Source organism: Phaseolus vulgaris, chromosome 10, assembly GCF_000499845.2.
Source record: "Phaseolus vulgaris cultivar G19833 chromosome 10, P. vulgaris v2.0, whole genome shotgun sequence".
In the NCBI taxonomy this organism is placed as follows: domain Eukaryota; kingdom Viridiplantae; phylum Streptophyta; class Magnoliopsida; order Fabales; family Fabaceae; genus Phaseolus; species Phaseolus vulgaris.
The window spans coordinates 18382218-18405905 of record NC_023750.2 but is presented as its reverse complement, the minus strand read 5'-3'; the positions used below and the strand labels follow the sequence as shown (position 1 = coordinate 18405905).

Here is a 23688-nt window from a genome sequence, read left to right as displayed (position 1 = left end):
ACCCCTTGCACCAGATGCACATTCTAGTTGCTTGCTTGCGAACCCACTGTACGCACAGGCAATTAGAGAGAAATCAGTTACTCAGTTATTTTACCACCTTCAGAGCATTCATTCACGGTGCTCCGATACGGAGGTGTGTCTTTTAATGTTTCTCGCTTGCTGACTTGATCGTTAGAGTGCAAACGACCGCGAGGGCGCCCCTTTGTTCATTTCTTTCAGGTACTCACGGCGGTGAAGGGTGGGGATTTAGAACAAAGACGAGGGAGTCCTTGATACGCACGAAGCACAATCTGGTCAACCGGCGGGAACATTTGGCCCCCACCGTGGGCCCGATCTAAAACATTAGTCCCACTGCAAGTGTTCAGTTTTCCAGTTGCAGTTTCCGATTCAGTTCCTTTGAGATTTTACCAAGAGCCACTGTTCGTTGTGAAAGTGGTGCATGTACCGTCCCGTATCCGAGCGTTGACAAAGTCAAGGTCAAAGTCAACGTCGGGGTCAAAGTCAACACAAGGCGTCGCCTAGGTGAGGAGACGCCAAGTGCAAGCATCGCCGAGGCGGGGCGTCGCCGAGAGGAAGCGTCGTCAAGGTAAGGCGTCGCCCAGGTGAAGGCATCGCCAAGTCAAGGCGTCGCCCAAGTAGGGCGTCGCCAAGGTCAAATGTCACAAAAGCAAGGCAATCACAGTGTTGCTCCTCGATACCCTTGGGTAGGAAAGACCATGGAGGGAGCGACGCCGTGGGAAGGCCTCAAACCCCGATAACCCGGGGTAGCAATAAAGAGAAAAGAAAGGTGGCTTTAAGGCCATAGTAATAGCGCTAGTGGAGAGCAACCTGACTGGTGAAACGCCCATGCCGCCCCAGAGACGCCCTTGGGATAGATACGACTCAAGAGGAGGGTCACGCCCAGGGTAGCCAAGTGCAGGGTACGAGAGGAAGGTAGATACACTCTCAAAGTGAGTGACTAGATGTTTGGGGGCATGAGTTGCCACCCAAAAAGTCACCCCTTGCGCAGATGCACTCCCAGGTAGGAGGACTCACACGAGGAAATACCCCCAGATGGGGTCACGGCACTGTGAGGCCCTCCACGTATACAGCAGCCAAGTCATAATAGAAACGCCATTTTGTCAGGTACAAGGTAATTAAAGTTATTTAATACAGTTTCCGTTTCGAGCGTTTAAGGTACTATAAATGCTCCCAAGCGGTTTAAACGTCTTAAATGCATTGAACGTTTTATAATTAAATGCGCTTTAAGGCGTTTTGAATGCTGGAGTAGCTTAAATAGCGCCTTGAATGTTGGAAACGAGGTTGGAACTTTTGGCAGACTTTCCCAGAGTACACTCTAGTTACTTGCTCGAGTCTTGAGATTACGGACAAGGGACTAGAGAGAGGGTGGTTGTTTGCCAGAGGGAGAAAGATACACGATACACAGTCTCATTAGACCACCTTCAGAGTGCCAGTCACAGTGCTTCGATACGGAGGTGTAGAGTTTTGGTGTTTCTTGCTAGCTGACTTGAGCGTCGGAGTGCAAACGGCCGCTAGGGCGCCCCTTTGTCCTTCTTTGCAGGAATCCACAGGTAACCAGTGGGAAGGAGTCCCTAGCTGACGGGTGAGGTTGCGCACAAAGACGTCCCAGGTCAACCGGTCGGAACAGTGCATTTTCACCGATTGCCTTCGGTTCAGTTCACTGTTTGATCGTGTCTGTTTGAGTTCGAGTTCCCAACGTTTTCTTTATCCCTTGGAGTTGCACGACAGTTAGAAGAAGTTCCTGAAACCGCAGAAGATGAGGTCCACGAGGCAAGGTTCGACGCGCGTTGAGAGCGAAGAGATGACCATGCAGCAGGTCATGGGTATGATGCAGGGACTACAGGAGGCAATGGCAGCGTCGAAGGCTGAGCAAGAGCGTATGCAGGAGAATCTCGCAGCATCTCAGGCGAGAAATGAGGAACTCTGTCGCATGAATGAGGAGTTGCGTCGCGGGTGGCGTAACAACTCAGGGCTACGCGACGGGGATGAGCCCGAGGGTGCCACTCCCCCAAGGGAGTTCTCTACACCGTTCTCGCAGCCGATACTGGAGACAGTGATCCCCAACACATTTGTGGGCCCCAAGGTAACCTTCACAGGGATGGAGGACCCCGAAGCACATCTCATTGCGTTCCATACAAAAATGATGCTGGTAGGCAGCTCTGACGCCGTGAAGTGCAAGCTCTTCATGAGCACTTTGACTGGGATGGCCATGGATTGGTTCATTAGTCTTCTGAATGGCCATATCACCTCCTTCGCACAACTCTCGCAGCTGTTCAGGGAGCAGTATCTAGCAAACAGAGCTCCACAGCCGGTCTCGTACGACTTGTTTGATGTGAAGCAGTATCAAGGCGAGACCTTGAAGGAGTATATTAACCGCTTTGGGGCCCCGGTGGTGAAGGTTGGCACCACGGAGGAGCCCATGATTGTCTACGCGTTTAGGAAGGGGGTCTGTCCTGGGCCTTTTTGCGAGTCAATCATCCGCAACCGTCCCCGAACCTTTGCTGAGATAAGGCGTCGCACTGTGGAACATATCGCCACTGAGGGCGAGGTATGTGAGAAGCGCACGAGTGTCGCACCCACACGCCCGAGAGCGTCGTCGCGTGCACAACCTGCCAGGGTCAACGAGGCCACGAGGGGAAGGAAGAACCAAGACAGGAAGCGCCCATACGAGGCGAGGAGGCCCAAGGCAAGGGGACAATAGAGGGGGACAGGCAGGTGAGGAAAGGAAATAGACCGTTAAGGCACAATTTCGTGATGGAGCTGAAGGATCTTATTGTTGTGCCCAACATAGCTGACAGGTTAACAAGGTGCTAGGACCTCGTAAAGACTGGTGGTGCGAGTTCCACAAGGCGTTTGGACACCATATCAATAACTACTTGGCGCTGGGCCATCAGTTGGATGAGCTCGTGAAGAATGGCTTTCTGAAGAATTATCTTGTTGGGCCTGTCACCACCGCAGCCCTAACAGTGCTAGAGGAGGATCAAGCACATGAAATGCCAATCTCTGGTGGCTTTTCTGGAGGAGGACCCATTGCCTCTCAACGCAAGAGGTATGTGAGGGCAGTGAACTCAGTTGCTGAGGATGATTCAGATGATCAGTGGGAGTCAGACCTTGTGTTCACAAGGGCTGACCTACGAGATGTTGTCGCACATGACAATGACCCCGTGGTCATTTCGGTTGTCACAGCTGGAAGAAAGGTGCACAGGGTTCTCGTAAACCAGAGCAGTTCTGCAGATGTCATGTTTTGGTCACCGTTTAATAAGTTGCAGTTGTCCCCTGACATGATGAGACCCTACACTGGATGATGGCATTCTCATGGAGCTCTTCTTGGATGTTGTGAAAAATGGTGCGGAAGCTATGGATTGAGATGTGCAAGATCCTCCTAGGAGTTATGGTGATCTTGAAGGTGCATGATGTGTATGGAAGAAGGGAGGTTCGGCCAGCCCTTGGATAGATGGTGAAGATGAAGATTAGGTCCTAGAAACAGGCAAAAGCAATGTATGGCACAATGTGGGCATCATAACATTACTCTCATTAATCTTTAAAATACAAGGTGTAGGCTCCTCTTTTTATAGGCTAAAGAGGACCAAATTTGATGACCTAAATGCTACACAAATGTAAGCCAAATGAAATGTAAAGAAGTGGCACATGGAGGCACATGGGCCACATGGAGCACATGGGTGCACATGGCTTTACAAAACCGTCCCTAGATTAGTGAAGGCTTCTAGAAACCTTTAGCTAATCAAGGTTAACTCCTCCTTAATTCTAATGTGCAGAAAAATAAACATTTGTCCACATGGCTATGCTATTTACACCCCAATTAAAGCTAAACTACACTTGATGGGCCTTCACGGAATATGTGATGGAAATGGGCGCACAGAGCCTCTTGGCGAAGAGCGATTCACAGTTGGTCACAGGGCAGGTGACTGGGGAGTATCTGATGGAAGAGGGTCAAGCACAACCTTCCATGAAAGGCAAGAGCCAAGTCAAGAGCGTCTAGACCCCAAGCCAAGAGCGTCTAGAGCCAAGCCAAGCATCTAAGACCAAGCTAGGAGCGTCTAAAGATCAAGCTAGGAGCGTCTAAGATCAAGCTAGGAGCGTCTAAGACCAAGCCAAGAGTGTTTAGAACAAGAAGACTTGGATCAAGCTATGAATGGGAAAAGGCCTAATAGCACATATTCCGTGAAGGCCCAACAAGTGTAGTTTAGCTTTAATTGGGGTGTAAATAGCATAGCCATGTGGACAAATGTTTATTTTTCTGCACATTAGAATTAAGGAAGCATTAACCTTGATTAGTTAAAGGTTTCTATAAGACTTTACTAATAAAGGACCATGTGCACCCATGTGCCATGTGCACCCATGTGCTTCACATTTTCCATTTCATTTGGCTTACATTTGTGTAGCATTTAGGTCATTAAATCTGGTCCTCTTTAGCCTATAAAAAGAGGAGCCTACACCTTGTATTGGCAAGATTAATGAGAGTAAAGTTATGCTGCCAACATTGTCGCATACTTTGCTTTTGCCTAGTTTCTAGGACCTAATCTTCATCTTCATCACCTACCATAGGGCTGGCCGAACCTCCCTAATCCGATACATATCATGCACCTTCAAGATCACCATAGCTCCTAGGAGGATCTTGCACATACACATCCATGGCTTCCGCACCATCTTTCACATGATTCTAAGAAGAACTTCATGAATTTGCCATCATTTGGTATCATGAGCATAGGTTCTTCAAAGATGAGTTGTTCTTGGTCTTTTCATTTTTGTTCTTCTTTATTTCATGTTGTTCATCTTGTTTCCATAATTTTCTTGCTGTTTTTTAAATTTTAATTTGTTTTGGTGTGCTATTTGGAAGATCCAACCGGTGCACTTTGTTCAATTGATCTTGAACAATTCTTGTGCAATTTGTGATAGGATTCCATACACCTTTGAGTTTCTGTTTTCTTTTAGGTTTTTTTTTAGTCTTTATTGCACTTTTAATTTGATTCATATTATGCTCTTTGAGTCTTTAATTTCTGAACCGATATATGTTTTGTCAAGTCATGTTCATCCACAATGTCATCAATTCATAGTAGTCCTTTGTTTGGCTTGATTGTTTCTTGATTTTGGTCTAAATATTTGTTTTGAAACTGCTGTGATTTGATCTTTTGGTGCCTTTTTAATTTTTAGTTTGAGTTCATATTTGTGTTTAGATCCTACACAAATTCTATTTCACAAACTCCATTGTGTTTAAATTTTGGTCTCTTGCTGTTTTTGTTTCCAGTTTTATTTTCCAGAATCCCCTGTTTTTACATTCTCTGTGCTGGCTGTTTTGTTCCAGAAAATTATTTTCACTCATAGGAAACTTTTGATTCTCTGGAATATGCAAGATTAGGCTGTTACAGAAAAGACAAAAAAAAGAATCAGCTCAAAAGAGTCAATAGAAAAAAATGATAAATATTTTAAAATCAGTGTGCAAATCTGGGCGCTACAGTTGGCGTAACTGAACACTGAAATTGAAAAACTTATTAAAAAAAATGGCTAATGCGTTTGGAGTGATTCCAAAGCCAGATTTTAGTTAAGATCTTGAATATCTTGCATATCAATTTTAAGAGGCAAATTCCAAAAGGGAATCTCAGCATAAATTGGGGAAAAACACGTTCTCTAGCCCACAACAATTTTCCAGTGGTGCTGTTTTTTATTTTGAAATCTATTCTAGTGCTATTCTTAGGTTTCATTTTGTGTGCCTACCTTTATTTTAGTACCTTTATTTGCTTGTATAATATTCTTGGACCTCTTTCTAGTTGTCACAATCTAACTCCATTTGTGTGGTACTGTTTTCTTCAATTAAATTGTTTCTTGCTTTTATTCTTTGGCCTCTAAATTTGGTGTTGGAATTTATTCTCTTTTGGTGCTTAATTGAGTGGAAATTTGACTTGGGTAAGGTCTAGTCTTCTTGATAGGTGTTGGAATTGTAGAATTAAGAGCTTCATTCTAAGGGGAACAAAGACAAAGGCAGAATCAAACACTTCTCAAAACACCACAAACACTTGGAGGGCCCAACAAGAAAAGACAACCAAGGAAGTGCCAATAGCAAAAAGAGGATCAACAAAAGGGAGTTTTCTTAATTTCTTTGCAACTTAATTTGTGTTAATTACTTCTTTAATTACGTGATTAGACAGTGAGTGTGTCTTCAAGGGCTCCAAGTGTCCAAGAAGCCTCACCTAGGGCCGACTAGTGTAGAGTTTTTAATTAGCAATTGTTAATTGTTTTTAATTACATTACTTGCTTAATTAGTTACGCTTTGCATGTGTGGTTGTCTTGTTTAAGCTTTGTTAATTCGTCTAGCTTGGTTAATTAATTAGCTTGCATTATTTTCTTGCATTAAAATCTGATTTCTCAACTTAATTGTGTTCTAAGTGGTTTACTAAGAGAAAGCTTTGTGTGAAGACATTGGGGGATAGTTTTTGGCTAAGGCAAAGGCTTGGTATTTAAGTAGTCCTTTATGACTCACCTCCCTTACCTGTAAAACTACCTTCTTTGACTTTCCTAAGTTTTCACAAGGTAAAATACTTGTATACACAAAGCTTTAGCCATGTCTTCTTCTTCTCATTCTACAAAGTCTATTGGAAGTGAATTAAAATCTTTAAAAACTCTTTTGAAAGAAGTTTCACAAACTGTGCAATCAATTGCATATAGACAATTGGAGAGTGAGACTAAACTTAATGTTTTGACTAAAGCAAAGGATGAGAAATCTCACATTCTAAAAAAATTACCTTCTCATGCATATATCTCTAAAGATCATGATTCTTTTGGGGAGGGATGCATTAGAGTAAATGATTATTATCAAGCACCCCCTAGAAGACATAGAAGAGATAGAAAAGAACAAGAAAACCCAAGAGAGGTTAGGGTAGAACAACCCCATTTCCATGGAAAAGAAAATATAGAAGCTTGCCTAGATTGGGAAATGAGGGTAGAAAAATTGTTTGCTTCCCATAAAGAAAGAAAGGAAAAAAAATACAAAAGAAGAGAGGGGAAGTCGAAAGGGAAGCTAAAGAAAGAGAAGAAAAAGAAAAGCATGAGAAGACCCTTGAAGAACAAAAGGCGTGGGAGAAGAGTGTTCCTTCCCACAAGGTCATTCAACAAGACCAAAGATTTAAAAATACCTTTGAAAATATGTGTCTTGTTGAACAACCTCAAAGCCTTACCTTTTGTAAAGGAACACTTGCAAGCCTAAGTGAAAAAGAAGAGTCTTTAAAAGAAGCTTGCATAGATAAAAATGAAATAGATTATTTCTCATATGTGCTAGGATATCACCAAGTGAATGTCAAGTTTTTTATAAGCATCTACAAAAACAATTTTTTATGTGAAGTAGTGTCTAAAGAAACTTGTCATGTCTTATTTAGACAACCATTGCAAAGTGTACAAATCCTTATAAACAATGGTTGTCACGACGAGACTATCCTTACACATAAGAGAAAAAGTCTTCATGAAGGAGAACTCATGGGACAAATTAGAGATGATAAAACTCTAGAGCTTTTAAAAGGAAAACTTTGGTCCCCCATGAGAAAAGAAGTTCAAAGACATTACCTTAGGTACAATTCTTGTTTTCAAACTACACCCAAGGAAATGTCTCATAAACTCTATACTCCTTCACCTTTTGCAAATGATCCTTGGGAAGATATAAATTTCATATTAAAACTCCCTAGGACAACAAAAGGTTGTGATTCAATCTTCATGGTTATGGATAAACTCTTCTCTAGAGAAGTGATACATCTTCATGGTTTATCTTCAAGCATAGTGTTGAATAGAGTTCCAAATTTCGCAAACCATGATTTGAGGATTTCCTTTGGAAAACTTGCAACTAAATTGCGCACTTTAAATTCTTATCATCCTCAAACGCATGGTCAAAATATATTTGAAAATCTAGCTCTTTCTACTATGCCTAGAATAAACATGAAGTGCACACACAACTCTAGAGGTGAGCAAACATACCATAAAGTAGTTCACAAAACTACTTATATTTCTACTTTTAAAGTTATGTGTGGGTTCAATCATCTTTCTCCTTTTAAGTTGTTACCATCTTCTATAGGATTTATGCCTAAAGAGAAAGTAACCACAAATGAACCTTTTAAAATACATAAGATGATTAGAGACCACACACAACCATTAAAAGAGAAACTTTGTCCAAGGTTGCCAAAACCAAAAGAAAAACAAAAATGGCAACCTAGTAAAATTAATTTGCAAACTAACACCTATGCCTTATTTGATTATTTCTATAGGTGGACGTTTGACCCAGGAGGACAAGCTTTGGCGAAACAAGAGGCTGCTTGATGGAGGAAGGCCCAAGCTCACCACACTATGAAAGCCAAGTTTCCAAGACCAAGACCGTCTAGCCTTCCAAAAGGAGCGTCTAGCCTCACAAGGAGCGTCTAGCCTCACAAAGGGAGCGTCTAGCCATGATGAGGAGCGTCTAGGCCAAGGCTACATGAGGAGCATCTATGAAGATTCCTAGACCGCCTAGCTTCACACACACAAGGGCCAAAGCTACGGTTTGGGAGAGAAGAGGCTTTGTTGCATAAAAAGCCCATTAGGGGTACTTAGTAAGATAGGTAGTGTAGAAAGAACTTTGTGAAGGAAACCTTCTAGAACCTAGGGTTGTGTGGCCGGTCATTGCATGGCACATGGCTTAGAATTTAGATTTAATTTTGGTTTTCTTTTCCTTAGAAATGTAGCTTAACATTTAAGCCCAAATAGCCTATAAATAGGAAGGCTATCTCTTTGTATTTGACAAGTTTATTTGAGTATTGTTATGCTGCCCATTTTGTGCACTAGCTATACTTCTCCTAGAAATCTAGGCTATAAACTTCACTCCCTTCACCTTTCTTCATAGAGCTGGCCGAACCTCTCTAATTCATACTCATCATGCACCTTCAAAGCCATCACAACTCCTAGGAGGGCTTTGTTTCACTCACCCATTGCTTCCGCATCCATTTTACTACTTTGATTCAAGAAGAACACATGAAATTCCATCACTGCTATCCGAGATCAAGTCTGAAGATCTGAGGATAGATCTTCTCAAAGAAGGAGGAGATGATGGACACCATCCAGCCACAACCATCCCCTAGGAAGTAAAAGCATTGGATTTGAGGACAAATCCTTTTCAAGAGGGAGGGGATGATGGAAGAGGGTCAAGCACAACCTTCCATGAAAGGCAAGAGCCAAGTCAAGAGCGTCTAGACCCCAAGCCAAGAGCATCTAGACCCAAGCCAAGCATCTAAGACCAAGCTAGGAGCGTCTAAAGATCAAGCTAGGAGCGTCTAAGATCAAGCTAGGAGCGTCTAAGACCAAGCTAGGAGCGTCTAAGACCAAGCCAAGAGCGTCTAGAACAAGAAGACTTGGATCAAGCTATGAATGGGAAAAGGCCTAATAGCACATATTCCTTGAAGGCCCAACAAGTGTAGTTTAGCTTTAATTGGGGTGTAAATAGCATAAACATGTGGACAAATGTTTATTTTTCTGCACATTAGAATTAAGGAAGCATTAACCTTGATTAGCTAAAGGTTTCTAGAAGCCTTTACTAATAAAGGACCATGTGCACCCATGTGCTTCACATTTTCCATTTCAGTTGGCTCACATTTGTGTAGCATTTAGGTCATCAAATCTTGTCCTCATTAGCCTATAAAACGAGGAGCCTACACCTTGTATTGGCAAGATTATTGTGAGTAAAGTTATGTTGCCAACATTGTGCCATGCTATCTTCAAAGCCATCACAACTCCTAGGAGGGCTTTGTTTCACTCACCCATTGCTTCCGCATCCATTTTACTACTTTGATTCAAGAAGAACACATGAAATTCCATCATTTGGTATCATGAGCTTTTGGTTCTTCAAGATGAGTAGCTTGTCTTTTTAATTTCAGTTCTTCTTTATTTCATCTTTGTCATTTCAATTCCTTACTTGTCTTGCTGTTTTTTATATTTTAATTTGTTCTTGGTGTGCTTTGTGGAAGATCCAACCCAAGCACTCTTGTTCATTTGATCTTGAACAAGTTCTTGTGCAATTTGTGATAGGATTCCATACACCTTTGTGTTGCTATTTTTGTTTTAGGCTTTGAGTCTTTATTGCTTTCATTATTTTGCTTCATATTATGCTTTGAGTCTTTAATTTTCTGAATCTATACATGTTTTGTCAAGTCATGTTCATCCATATTGTCATCAATTCTTAGTAGTCCTATTTTTTGGCTTGATTGTTTCTTGTTTTGGGTCTCTTTATATTGCTTTAATCTGCTGTTATTTTGATCCTTTGGTGCTTTTTATTTTTAGTTTGAGTTCATAATTGTGTCTTAGTTCATACACAATTTCCATTCTCACATTTCCATTGTGTTAATTTTGGTTATCTTGCTGTTTTCTTCCAGTTTTCCAGATTTCCCCTGTAACACCTCTCTGTTCTGGGCTGTTTTGTTTAACAAAATTTTTCTACCCATAGGAAAATTCTGAATTTCTGGAAAATGCAAGTTTAAGGTGTTATAGAAAATACAAAAAAAGAATGAGGTCAAAAGGAGCAACAGAAAAAAATGATAAATCTCACAAAATCAGAGTGCGAATCTTGAGCGTTACAGCTGGCCTAACTGCACACCAAATTTGCAAAAATTATTAAAAAAAATGGTGCATGCGTTTTAGGTGATTCCAAAGCCAAAATTTAGCTAAGATCCTGAATTTTCTTGTATCCAAATTTCAGAAACAAATTTTACAAGTACAGCTCAGCATAAATCGGGGAACAAAACTGTTTTCTGGCCCACAACATTTTCCAGTGGTGCTGTTTTTTTTATTTGGTCATCTAATCTAGTGCTTTTCTTTAGGAATTCCTTTTGTGTGCCAACTTTTATTGAGTACCTTTAATTGTTTGCTTTAATTCCTTGAATCTCTTTCTAAGTTGTCATATTATAAATCCTTTTGGTGGTACTGTTTTCTTTCAATTAAATTTGTTTCTTGCTTTTGTTTCTTGACCTCTCTTTTGTGGGTGCTGGAAATTAATTCTCTCTTGGTGCTTATGTGCATGGAAATTGACTTGGTTTAAGGTTAAGCCTTTGTGAATAGGTGCTGGAAATTGGAGAATTAAAACCAACTTTCTAAGGAGGAGTCAAGCTAAGGCCGAAACAAGCTTCTTGAAACAAACACTACAAACACCTAGAAGATCAACAATCAAGACAACAAAGAAAGTGCACTAACCAAAAAGAGGAACAACAAAGGGGGTTTTCTTATCTCCTTTACAACTTGGATTATTGTTAATTACCTCTTTTAAATTACGTTTTAGACGGTGAGTGTGTCTTCAAGGGCTCAAAGTGTCCAAGAAGCCTCACCTAGGGCCGAATAGCATAGTTATTTTGCTTAGTAATTTGTTGCTTGTTTGAACTTGTATTTCTTTTGTTTTGGTAGAAACGTTTTGCATGTTTAGTATTGTTTAATTTTGTGCTATACCGACTAGTTTGCTGCATATCTAGCTTACATAGTTTTCTTGCTTTTTGATTTCTCAACTTCTTGTGTTCTAAGTGTTCTACTAAGAGAAAATTTTGTGCGAAGTCATTGGAGGAAAAGTTTTTGGCAAGGAAAAGGCTTGGTACTTAAGTAGTCCATTGTGACTCACCTCCCTTACCTGGAAAACTCCCTTCTCTAACTTTCCTAAACTTTCTCCAAGTAAAACACCTATATACACAAAGTTTTAGCCATGTCTTCTTCTCCTCACTCTCCAAAGTCTATAGAAAGTGAAGTAAAATCTTTGAAAACTCTTTTAAAAGAAGTATCCCAAGCGGTACAATTGATCTCTTTTAGACAATTGGAGAATGAGAACAAAATCAATGAGTTGGCTAAAGCTCAAGAAGAGGAGTCACAAAAATCACAAAAATCAAAAAAAACTCATGCATCACATTCTCAAAGTATTGAATCTCTAGGGGAGGGAAGCCGTAGAATCAATGATTATTACCAACCACCCCCTAGAAGAACTAGGCAAAGGGAACAAGAGGTGCCAAGGGAAACAAGAGTAGACCTACCTCATTTTCATGGAAAGGAAAATGTAGAAATATATCTAGATTGGGAGATGAAGGTAGGGCAACTCTTTGCTTGCCATAGGGTAAGTGAGGAACGTAAGGTACCCTTAGCCACCCTTAGTTTCCAAGGAAATGCTATGTATTGGTGGACCTCTTTAGAGAGAGGCCGACATCTTCATAGGGAACCTCCCATAGAATATTGGAATGACCTTAGGGGAGCCCTAAGACGTCGACATATACCTTCTTACTACCATAGGGAGTTGATGGACAAGCTCCAAAGACTCCAACAAAAGAATATGAGCGTAGAAGAGTATAGACAAAAGATGGAGCTCTACATGATGAGAGCCTCCATTAGAGAAGAGGAGGAAACCACCATATCTAGGTTCCTTAGTGGCCTATCACTTGAGATAAGAGATAGAGTAGAACTATTACCCTATCAAGACTTGAATGATTTGGTTCAACTTTGCATTAAAGTTGAACAACAAAATTTACGCAAAACTTCAAGTCAAAGGGTAGGTTCTTACTCCAACTCTTATCCCAAGAAAGACTTTAAAAGGGAGGGTAGTACACCTAGAGACGAATCCAAAGAGACTACCAAACCCTTAGTGAAAGATGCCTCCACCCCATACATCCGTACTAGGGACACAAAATGTTTTAAATGTTTTGGAAGAGGGCATGTGCAAGCACAATGTCCAAACCAAAGAGTTTTGTTTTTAAAAGGAGAAAATGAATACACAAGTGGTGAAGATGAACCTAGTACCCAAGAAAAAGGGGAAGGAGAAAGGATAAATCCTTTGGAGGGGGACTTATTGATGATTCAAAGAATCCTCCACAATCAACCTAGTGCATCCATTGAAACACAACGAGAGAACATTTTTCATACTAGATGCAATGTTTTAGAAAATATATGCTCTCTTATTGTGGATGGTGGGTCATGTTGCAATTGTTGTAGCACTAGATTGATTGAAAAATTAAAACTACAAGTAGTTCCTCATCCAAAACCTTACAATTTACAATGGATCAATGAGGATGGAGAACTACGTGTAGACAAACAAGTGGAGATCGAGTTTTCTATAGGCAACTACAAAGACAATGTTTTATGTGATGTAGTACCTATGGAAGCTTGCCACATCTTATTAGGTAGACCATGGCAATTTGATAAGAAAACCTCACATAATGGTCTAACTAACGAGATTTCTTTTATCCACAAGCATAAAAGGTTTGTACTTAGCCCTTTACCACATTCCCAAGTGGTAAAAGACCAAATACAAATGAAACACAAAAGGGATGAAGAAAAAAAAATAGAAAAAGAAAAAAATTTTGGGAAACAAAAGGCGTGGGAGAATAGTGTTCCTTCCCACAAGGTCATTCAACAAGACAAGCATATTGAAAATACCTTTACAAACATGCTTCTTGTTGAACAACCTAGCCTTTCCTTTTGTAAAGGAACACTTGCAAGCATGAACACAAAAGAAAAGTCCTTACAAGAAGCTTGCATAGATCAAGAAGGAGAACTCATGGGACAAAAGAAAGTTGAACAAACGCTAGAGCTTTTAAGAGGAAAACTTTTGTCACCCATGAGAAAAGAGGTTCAAAGACATTACTTTAAGTACAACTCATGTTTTCAAACTACATCTAAAGTAAAGTCTCATGAACTCTATACTCCTTCACCTTTTGCAAATGATCCTTGGGAAGATACAAATTTCATTTTAAAACTCCCTAGGACAACAAAAGGTTTTAATTCAATCTTCATGGTTATGGATAAACTCTTCTCCAAAGAAGTGATACATCTTCATGGTTTATTTTCAAGCATAGTATTGAATAGAGCTCCAACTTTCGCAAACCATGATTTGAGGATTTCCTTTGGACAACTTGCAACTAAGTTGCACACTTTAAATGCTTATCATCCTCAAACGCATGGTCAAAATATTTTTGAAAATATAGCTCTTTCTATTATGCCTAGAATAGTCATGAAGTGCACACACCATTTTAGAGATGAGCAAACATACCATCAAGTAGTTCACAAAACTACTTCTACTTTTAAAGTTATGTGTGTGCTCAATCATCTTTCTTCTTTTAAGTTGTTACCATCTCCTATAGGATTTATGCCTCAAGAGAAGGTAACCACAAATGACCATTTTAAAATACAAAAGATGATTAGAGGCCACACACAACCCTTAAAAGAGAAATCTTGTCCAAGGTTGCCAACACCAAAAGACAAACAACAATGGCAACCTAGTAAAATTAATTTGCAAACTAACACCTATGCTTTATTTGATTATTTCTATAGGTGGACGTTTGATCCAGGAGGACAAGCTTTGAAGACACAAGATGCTGCTATCCGAGATCAAGCCTGAAGATCTGAGGATAGATCTTCTCAAAAGAAGGAGGAGATGATGGACACCATCCAGCCACAACCATTCCCCTAAGCAAAAGCATTGGATTTGAGGACAAATCCTTTTCAAGAGGGAGGGGATGATGGAGGAAGGCCCAAGCTCACCACACTATGAAAGCCAAGTTTCCAAGACCAAGACCGTCTAGCCTTCCAATAGGAGCGTCTAGCCTCACAAGGAGCGTCTAGCCTCACAAAGGGAGCGTCTAGCCATGATGAGGAGTGTCTAGGCCAAGGCTACATGAGGAGCATCTATGAAGAGTCCTAGACCGCCTAGCTTCACACACACAAGGGCCAAAGCTACGGTTTGGGAGAGAAGAGGCTTTGTTGCATAAAAAGCCCATTAGGGGTACTTAGTAAGATAGGTAGTGTAGAAAGAACTTTGTGAAGGAAACCTTCTAGAACCTAGGGTTGTGTGGCCGGTCATTGCATGGCACATGGCTTAGAATTTAGATTTAATTTTGGTTTTCTTTTCCTTAGAAATGTAGCTTAACATTTAAGCCCAAATAGCCTATAAATAGGAAGGCTATCTCTTTGTATTTGACAAGTTTATTTGAGTATTGTTATGCTGCCCATTTTGTGCACTAGCTATACTTCTCCTAGAAATCTAGGCTATAAACTTCACTCCCTTCACCTTTCTTCATAGAGCTGGCCGAACCTCTCTAATTCATACTCATCATGCACCTTCAAAGCCATCACAACTCCTAGGAGGGCTTTGTTTCACTCACCCATTGCTTCCGCATCCATTTTACTACTTTGATTCAAGAAGAACACATGAAATTCCATCACTGCTATCCGAGATCAAGTCTGAAGATCTGAGGATAGATCTTCTCAAAGAAGGAGGAGATGATGGACACCATCCAGCCACAACCATCCCCTAGGAAGTAAAAGCATTGGATTTGAGGACAAATCCTTTTCAAGAGGGAGGGGATGATGGAAGAGGGTCAAGCACAACCTTCCATGAAAGGCAAGAGCCAAGTCAAGAGCGTCTAGACCCCAAGCCAAGAGCATCTAGACCCAAGCCAAGCATCTAAGACCAAGCTAGGAGCGTCTAAAGATCAAGCTAGGAGCGTCTAAGATCAAGCTAGGAGCGTCTAAGACCAAGCTAGGAGCGTCTAAGACCAAGCCAAGAGCGTCTAGAACAAGAAGACTTGGATCAAGCTATGAATGGGAAAAGGCCTAATAGCACATATTCCTTGAAGGCCCAACAAGTGTAGTTTAGCTTTAATTGGGGTGTAAATAGCATAAACATGTGGACAAATGTTTATTTTTCTGCACATTAGAATTAAGGAAGCATTAACCTTGATTAGCTAAAGGTTTCTAGAAGCCTTTACTAATAAAGGACCATGTGCACCCATGTGCTTCACATTTTCCATTTCAGTTGGCTCACATTTGTGTAGCATTTAGGTCATCAAATCTTGTCCTCATTAGCCTATAAAACGAGGAGCCTACACCTTGTATTGGCAAGATTATTGTGAGTAAAGTTATGTTGCCAACATTGTGCCATGCTTTGCTTCTACCTAGTTTCTAGGCTCTAATCTTCATCTTCCTCACTTACCATAGGGCTGGCCGAACATCCCTAAACCCAGAAATATCATGCACCTTCAAGATCACCATAGCTCCTAGGAGGATCTTGTACAAACACATCCATGGCTTCCGCACCATCTTTCACATGATTCTAAGAAGAACTTCATGAATATGCCATCAATATCAGGAAAAGGACCCGCAGATGGCAGCATATCTAAAGTATGTCCAAGTGTTGAAGGGAGCTTTCGCTACGTTTGAGCTGGTGCATGTCCCTAGAGAGCCGAATGCCAGAGCTGACCTGCTCGCCAAGCTGGCCAGCTCAAACAAGGGGGGAAGGCAAAGGACAGTCATCCAAGAGACGCTCAAGACGCCGCGAAAGTTTGTGGCAGACAATAGGGTGGACGTTCTTCACATAAGCACAACAAGAGGAAAGAAAGCCAAGGAGCCATCGCTCTTTGATTCAAGATACGGCGAGGACACCCCGCATCAGTATGCTTCGCCCGAAGGAGATAAGTGTGTGCAAGTATGTGCCTTGGAGGAAGGCGACACGTGGATGACGCCCTATAGGCGATACATTGCAGATGGGATTCTCCCAGCAGAGCCTGGAGAAGGAAAGAGCATAAAGAAGAACTTTGCTAAGGTACACTCTCGTTGATGGAGTGCTATTTAGGCATGGGTTCACACATCCAATTCTGACATGTGTGAGTGGCAACGAATGTACGAGGATCATGGCGGAACTCCACGAGGGGATTTGTGGAAGCCACGTAGGGGGAAGGTCACTAGCTTCCTAGATGATACGCGCAGGGTTTTATGCTTTCTAACACTACACTAACTACTAAGCCACCCCTAATGGGCCTCCATGTAGCATGTATAAGTTCTTCTCCCTCCAATCCGTTGCTTGACCCATTTGTGCGTGAAGGTGCTTGGTCATGGACCTAGTGATAGGTCCTAGACGATCTAGGCTTCCTCCTAGACGCTCCTTTTGTAGCAACCCCTCATCTTGTGCTAGACGCTCTCCTCTTGAGTCTAGACGATCTCCTCTTGAGTCTAGACGCTCCCCACATGGGTCTAGATGGTCTAGACTTGGAACTTGGCTTTCATAGTGTGGTGAGCTTGGCCCTCCTCCATCATCCCCTCCCCCTTGGAAAGGATTTGTCCTCAAATCTAGCTCGTCCTTGTCATCATTGGAACCTACAAATGGAGAGAGATCAATCACATTAAAAGTGTCATGTACTCCATATTCAAGAGGTAGGTCCAATTTGTATGCATTGTTATTGACTCGCTTGAGGACTTGAAAGGGTCCATCATCTCGGGGACTTAGTTTGGACTTCCTTTGAGTTGGAAATCGATCTTTGCGAAGGTGAAGCCAAACTAAGTCTCCTTCCTCAAAAATTATTTCTTTCTTCCCTTTATTGTTGTATTTGGTGTACTTCTTATTTTGTTGTATTTGGATTTTAATCTTCTCATGCATTTTCTTTATAAAATCGGCTTTGATTACTCCTTCCTTATGCACAAATTCTTGTGGATTAGGGAGAGGTAACAAATCCATAGAATATACTACTTCAAAAGGAGAAGCATTAGTAGTCTTGTGGACTACTCGGTTGTAAGCAAACTCAATGTGGGGAAGATACTCATCCCAAGATTTATGGTTTCCCTTCATGATAGCCCTAAGCATAGTCCTAAGAGATCGATTGACTACTTCAGTTTGGCCATCCGTTTGAGGATGACAAGAAGTTGAAAATTGTAGTCTTATTCCAAGTTTGCCCCAACGAGTTTTCCAAAAGTGGCTTATGAACTTGGGATCTCTATCGGATACTATACTTCTAGGGAGACCATGAAGTCTCACCACTTCTCTAAAGAAGAGTCTAGAAATATTTTGAGCATCATCTACCTTGTGGCAAGGAATAAAATGGGACATCTTGCTAAAACGGTCCACTACCACAAAGATAGAGTCATGGTCTCTTGCAGTCCTAAAATGAAATCCATGCTAATGTCTTCCCAAGGAGCATTTGCAATCGGCAAAGGGGTGTAGAGTCCATGAGGCATTGTTCTAGACTTTGCTTTTAAACATGAGAAGCATCTAGAACAATGTCTTTGGACATCTTTTCTCATGTGTCGCCAACAAAATTTTTCTTTCAAAAGGTCTAGAGTCTTATCAACTCCAAAATGGTCCATGAGTCCCCCCTCATGTGATTCCTTGACAAGGAGTTTCCTATGTGTGCCTTGGGGAATGCAAATTTTTCCTTCTTTAAAAAGATATCCCTCGGCCACATAGTACCCTCCTTGCGCTCTATGTTGACATTGGGCATAGGTGGATGAAAGTTCTTGATCCTCTTGGTAAAGCTCTCTTATGTGACCAAATCCAAGAATTTGGGCACCCAATTTTGAAAAGAGTGTATGCTGTCTTGAAAGAGCATCGGCCACTATATTGGTGCTTCCTTTCTTGTATTTGATTACATAAGGAAATTGTTCAAGAAACTCCATCTATTTAGCATGTCTCTTGTTGAGCTTGTGTTGGCCCTTTAAATATTTTAAAGACTCGTGATCACTATGGATGACAAATTCTTTGGACACAAGGTAGTGTTCCCAAGTCTTTAGGGGTCGCACAAGAGCATAGAGCTCTTTGTCATAGGTGGGATAGTTGAGGGTGGCACCATGGAGTTTTTCACTAAAATATGCAATGGGGTGTCCACCTTGCAACAATACCGCACCTATGCCTACTCCCGATGCATCATCACATTCTATCTCAAAAGTTTTGGAAAAATTTGGAAGAGCTAGAATTGGTGCATTGGTGAGTTGAGCCTTTAGCCTTTGGAAGGCTTGCTCATGCTTATCATTCCAACAAAATGCAACATCTTTTTTTACAAGTTCATTCAAAGGAGAAGCTAGACTTGAAAAATTAGGCACAAACCTTCTATAGAAGCTAGCTAACCCATGAAAACTCCTTACATCACTTACATTTTGTGGAGTGGGCCACTCTCGGATGGCTTTGATTTTCTCGGGGTCAACTTGCACCCCCTGTTGGTTAACTATGAAGCCTAAGAAAACTACACTATCTACACAAAAGGTGCACTTATCCCTATTGGCAAAAAGACTATTTTTCCTAAGCACTAGAAGAACTTCCCTAAGGTGACTTAGATGGTCTTCTAGGGTTTTACTATACACTAGGATATCATCAAAATAAACTACTACATATTTACCTATGCAATCACTCAAGGTATGATTCATGAGCCTCATGAATGTACTAGGGGCATTAGTGAGCCCAAAGGGCATCACCAACCACTCATATAATCCAAATTTGGTCTTAAAAGCGGTTTTCCATTCATCACCCTTTTTTATTCTAATTTGGTGATATCCACTTTTAAGGTCAATTTTGGAGAATATGGTTGACCCATGTAGTTCATCAAGCATGTCATCAAGCCTTGGGATTGGATGCCTATACTTGATGGTGATGTTGTTAATTGCTCGACAATCACAACACATGCGCCGTTTTCCATCTTTTTTGGGCACCAACAAGACAGTTACAGCACAACGGCTTAGGCTCTTTTGAACCCAACCCTTCTCCAACAAGTCTTGAACTTGTGATTCTATCTCCTTGGTTTCCTCAGGGTTTGTTCTATAAGCGGGCCTATTTGGTAGGCTTGCCCCCGGAATGAAGTCAATTTGATGTTCTATACCTCTAATGGGAGGGAGTCCAATGGGTCCCTCATTAGAGAATATATCTTCAAATTCACTTAAAACTTTTTCTATTTGAGGAGGTAGATTCATGAGTTCATTACTTGTGACAGTGCATGTAAGTGTTCCTTTACAAAAGACTAGGCTTGGTTGTTCAACAAGAAGCAAATTTTCCAAAACATTTTCAAAAGGCTTTTCTTGTTGAGCAACCTTGTGGGAAGGAACACTCTTCTCCCACGCCTTCCTATCCCTAACGATTTTCTCTTTTTCTAGCGCTCTTTTTTTTTTCCTCATCCCTCTTATGTTTCATTTGTATTTGGTCTTTCACCACTTGAGAATGTGGTAAAGGACTAAGTACAAATTTCTTATGCTTGTGGGTGAAGGAAATCTCGTTAGTGAGACCATCATGCAAGGTTTTCTTGTCAAATTGCCATGGTCTCCCTAATAAGATGTGGCAAGCTTCCATAGGCACTACATCACATAAAACTTTGTCTTTGTAGTTCCCTATGGAAAACTTGATTTCTACTTGCTTATCTACACTTAGTTCTCCATTTTCATTAAGTCATTGTAGTTTGTAAGGTTTTGGGTGAGGAACTACTTGTAGGTTAAGCTTTTCCACCATTCTAGCACTGCAACAATTACAACTAGATCCACTATCCACAATGAGGGAACATATGTTTTCTAAAACATTGCATCTTGTATGGAATATGTTCTCCCTTTGTGTTTCTATAGATGTGCTAGGGTGATTGTTGAGGGTTCTCTTAATCATAAGCAATTCTCCCTCTAGTGGAGCTACCCTCTCATCCTCTCCCCCTTCCTCTCTTTCACTAACCTCATCCTCGCCACTAGTGTATTCATCTACACCCTTTAAAAACAAAGTCCTTTGGTTTGGGCATTGTGCTTGCACATGCCCTCTACCATAGCACTTAAAACACTAAACATCTCTAGCTCGGATGGGTGGGGTGGAGGTTTCTTTGGTTAAGGGTTTGGTAGGTTCTTTTTGTTTTTCTCTTGATGTGCTACCCTCCCTTCTATATTCTTTCTTGGGATAAAAGCTAGAGTAGGAACTCACCCTTTGACTTGAAGTTTTGCGCAAAATTTGTTGTTCAACTTTAATGCAAAGTTGAACCAAGTCATTCAAGTCTTGGCAGGGAAGGAGTTCTACCCTATCTCTTATCTCAAGTGAAAGGCCACTAAGGAACCTAGCTATGGTGGTGTCCTCCTCTTCCCTAATGGATGCTCTCATCATGTAGAGCTCCATTTTCTGCCTATACTCCTCTACACTCATATTTTTTTGTTGGAGTCTTTGGAGCTTGTCAATTAACTCCTTATGGTAGTAGGAAGGTATATGGTGACGTCTTAGGGCTCCCCTAAGGTCATTCCAATACGTAATGGGAGGTTCCCTATGAAGACGTCTTTCTCTTTCGAGAGAGGTCCACCAATACATGGCGTTCCCTTGGAAGCTAAGGGCGGCTAGGGGTACCTTGCGTTCTTCACTCACCCTATGGCAAGCAAAGAGTTGTTCTACTTCCATCTCCCAATCTAGGTAGATTTCTACATTCTCCTTACCATGGAAGTGAGGTAGGTCTACTCTAACCTCCCTTGGCCCCTCTTGCTCCCTTTGCCTATTTCTTCTAGGGGGTGGTTGGTAATAGTCATTGATTCTAAGGCTCCCCTCCCCTAGAGACTCATTACTTTTAGATGCATGAGTATGAGATTTTTTTTATTTTTGTGACTTCTCTTCTTGGGCTTTAGTCAACTCATTAATTTTAGTCTCATTCTCCAATTGTCTAAAAGAAATCATTTGCACAGCTTGTGAAACTTCTTTCAAAAGAGTTTTTATAGATTTTACTTCACTTTCAATAGACTTTGGAGAATGAGAAGAAGACATGACTAAAGCTTTGTGTATACAAGTTGTTCCGTCCGGTTGACCTGGGACGTCTTCGTGCGCAACCTCAACCGTCAGCTAGGGACTCCTTCTCCCTGATTACCTGTGGATTCCTGCAAAGAAGGAAAAAAGGGCGCCCTAGCGGCCGTTTGCATTCCGACGCTCAAGTCAGCCAGCAAGAAACACCAAAAACTATGCACCTCCGTATCGGAGCACCGCGTATGGCACTCTGAAGGTGGTAAAAAGGAAACTATTTCTAGTGTGTATTCCCTCGTTCTGGCAAAGATCTTTACCCAGTCCCTTGTCCGTAACCTCAAGGCTCGAGCAAGCACCTAGGGAGTTTCTGGAAAATTTGCCAAAAGTTCCAACCCCGTTCCCAACATTCTCAGCGCTATTTAAACTACCCTAGCATTTAAAGCGTCTTAAAGCGCTTTTAATTATAAGACGTAACGCACCTAATTAGCACGTCTAATTTAGAAAACGTAGCGCATTTAAGACGTTGAAACGCTTGGGAGCCTTTATAGTACCTTAAACGCTCGAAACAGAAACTGTATTAAATGACTTTAATTACCTGGTACCTGACTAAATGATGTTTCTATTCTGACCTGGCTGTCGCACACGTGGAGGGCCTCACAGCGCCATGATCCCATCTGGGGACGTTTCTACGTGTGAGTCCTCCTGCTTGGGAGTGCTATTGCGCAAGGGGTGACTTTTTGGGTGCCCACTCATGCCCCCAATCATCTAGTCACTCACTTTGAGAGCGTATCTGCCTTCCTCTCGTACCCTGCACCTGTCTACCCTGGGCGTGACCCTCCTCTTAAGCCGTATCTGTCCCAAAGGCGTCTCTGGGGCGGCAGGGGTACTTCACGAGTCAGGCTGCCCTACACTGGTGTTATCACTATGGCCTTGAAGCCACCTTTCTCTTCTCTTTATCACTACCCCGGATTATCGGGACCTGAGGCCTACCCACGGCGTCGCTCCCTCCATGGTCTTTCCTACCCATGGGTATCGGGGAACCGCACTGTGATTGCCTTGTCTTAGTGATATTTGATCTTGGCGACGCCCTGGTTGGGCGACGCCTTCATCTAGGCAACGCCTTGCCTTGGCGACGCTTCCTCCTGGCGACGCTGGTACTTGGCGTCTCTCCACCTAGGCGACGCCTTGTGTTGACTTTGACTCCAGGCGTTGACTTTGACCTTGACTTTGTCAACGCCCGGATACGAGACGGTACACAAGCCCCCCGGTCTTAAGCCGAAGACTTGTCTTCAGCGCAAAGACTAAGGCCTCGCCCACGCCGTCCACGTGTCACCCTGATGACGTGTCATTCCCTGCTGACTCAACAATTCTCGAATCATTGACGTGACACTCTCTGAACCATAGGGGCGCTCTTAATGGCTGATTGGACATCCTCTGAAGCGGGGAAAGTAACACCTTTTGGGGCTACGCTTAATCGTGCGCCACGTGGCTCATCCCACGGCCAGCCTCTAGAGTCTCTTGCGCTCCCCTTGGGCGCTTAATCCTTTGACACGCGACACGATCTCACGGCTCCTGATTAGCGCCTCTTGGGCTGCAAATGTAATGTTCAAGTTACCCCAAACCCCGCGCTCACACCACTGTTACATCCATTCTCTCTGCATCTCCGCACTACTCATCGCCTTCAAACCCTTTCCCTGCAACTCCTGCTCTTTCCTTCGTGCTCTCCTTCCTCCCTCACTTTGACAACAAAGGTATGATTTTTGCACATCCCGACTTTTCTCCTTCGTCGCATTGCATGGTTTATTGAACTGCCTGGGACTGTTTACGTTTATGCATTACTGTGTTCTTCCGCTTCTCCTTTCTTCTCTGTTCCCTTCTCCTTCTTTATGGGTTTTCTCGCGTGGGTGGTATTTCCTGGGGTTTTACCCCCTTTTCTGTCTTGGCATCACTTTGTTAAAACCCTTTTTCCTTTCTTCTTTCTCCAGCTATTTATTCACACCATGACGTGCCCGAACTCCGAGTCTGGTTCTTCCCCCAAGACCCCCAAGTCCAACTATAAAGCCTTCTATACATGGGCCCCCGACGAGCTTTTGAACGAGTGTACCAGCCTGACATCCTTTCAGGACCTGGAGAATCATCGTGGGGATCCCCACTTGTATAACTTTAATGCTTTCTGCCGCACT

At 42.1% G+C, this 23688-nt stretch overlaps 1 protein-coding gene across 1 annotated transcript; it reads left to right on the top strand.

The window, feature by feature from the left end:
* Window positions 1–1822: 1822 nt before the first annotated feature.
* LOC137815967 (uncharacterized) lies at window positions 1823–3326 on the top strand. The gene is made up of 2 exons (XM_068619075.1): window positions 1823–2569; window positions 2820–3326. The coding sequence occupies exons 1-2, from the start codon at window positions 1823–1825 to the stop codon at window positions 3324–3326; spliced, it is 1254 nt and encodes a 417-aa protein (XP_068475176.1).
* The last annotated feature ends 20362 nt before the right edge of the window (window positions 3327–23688 follow it).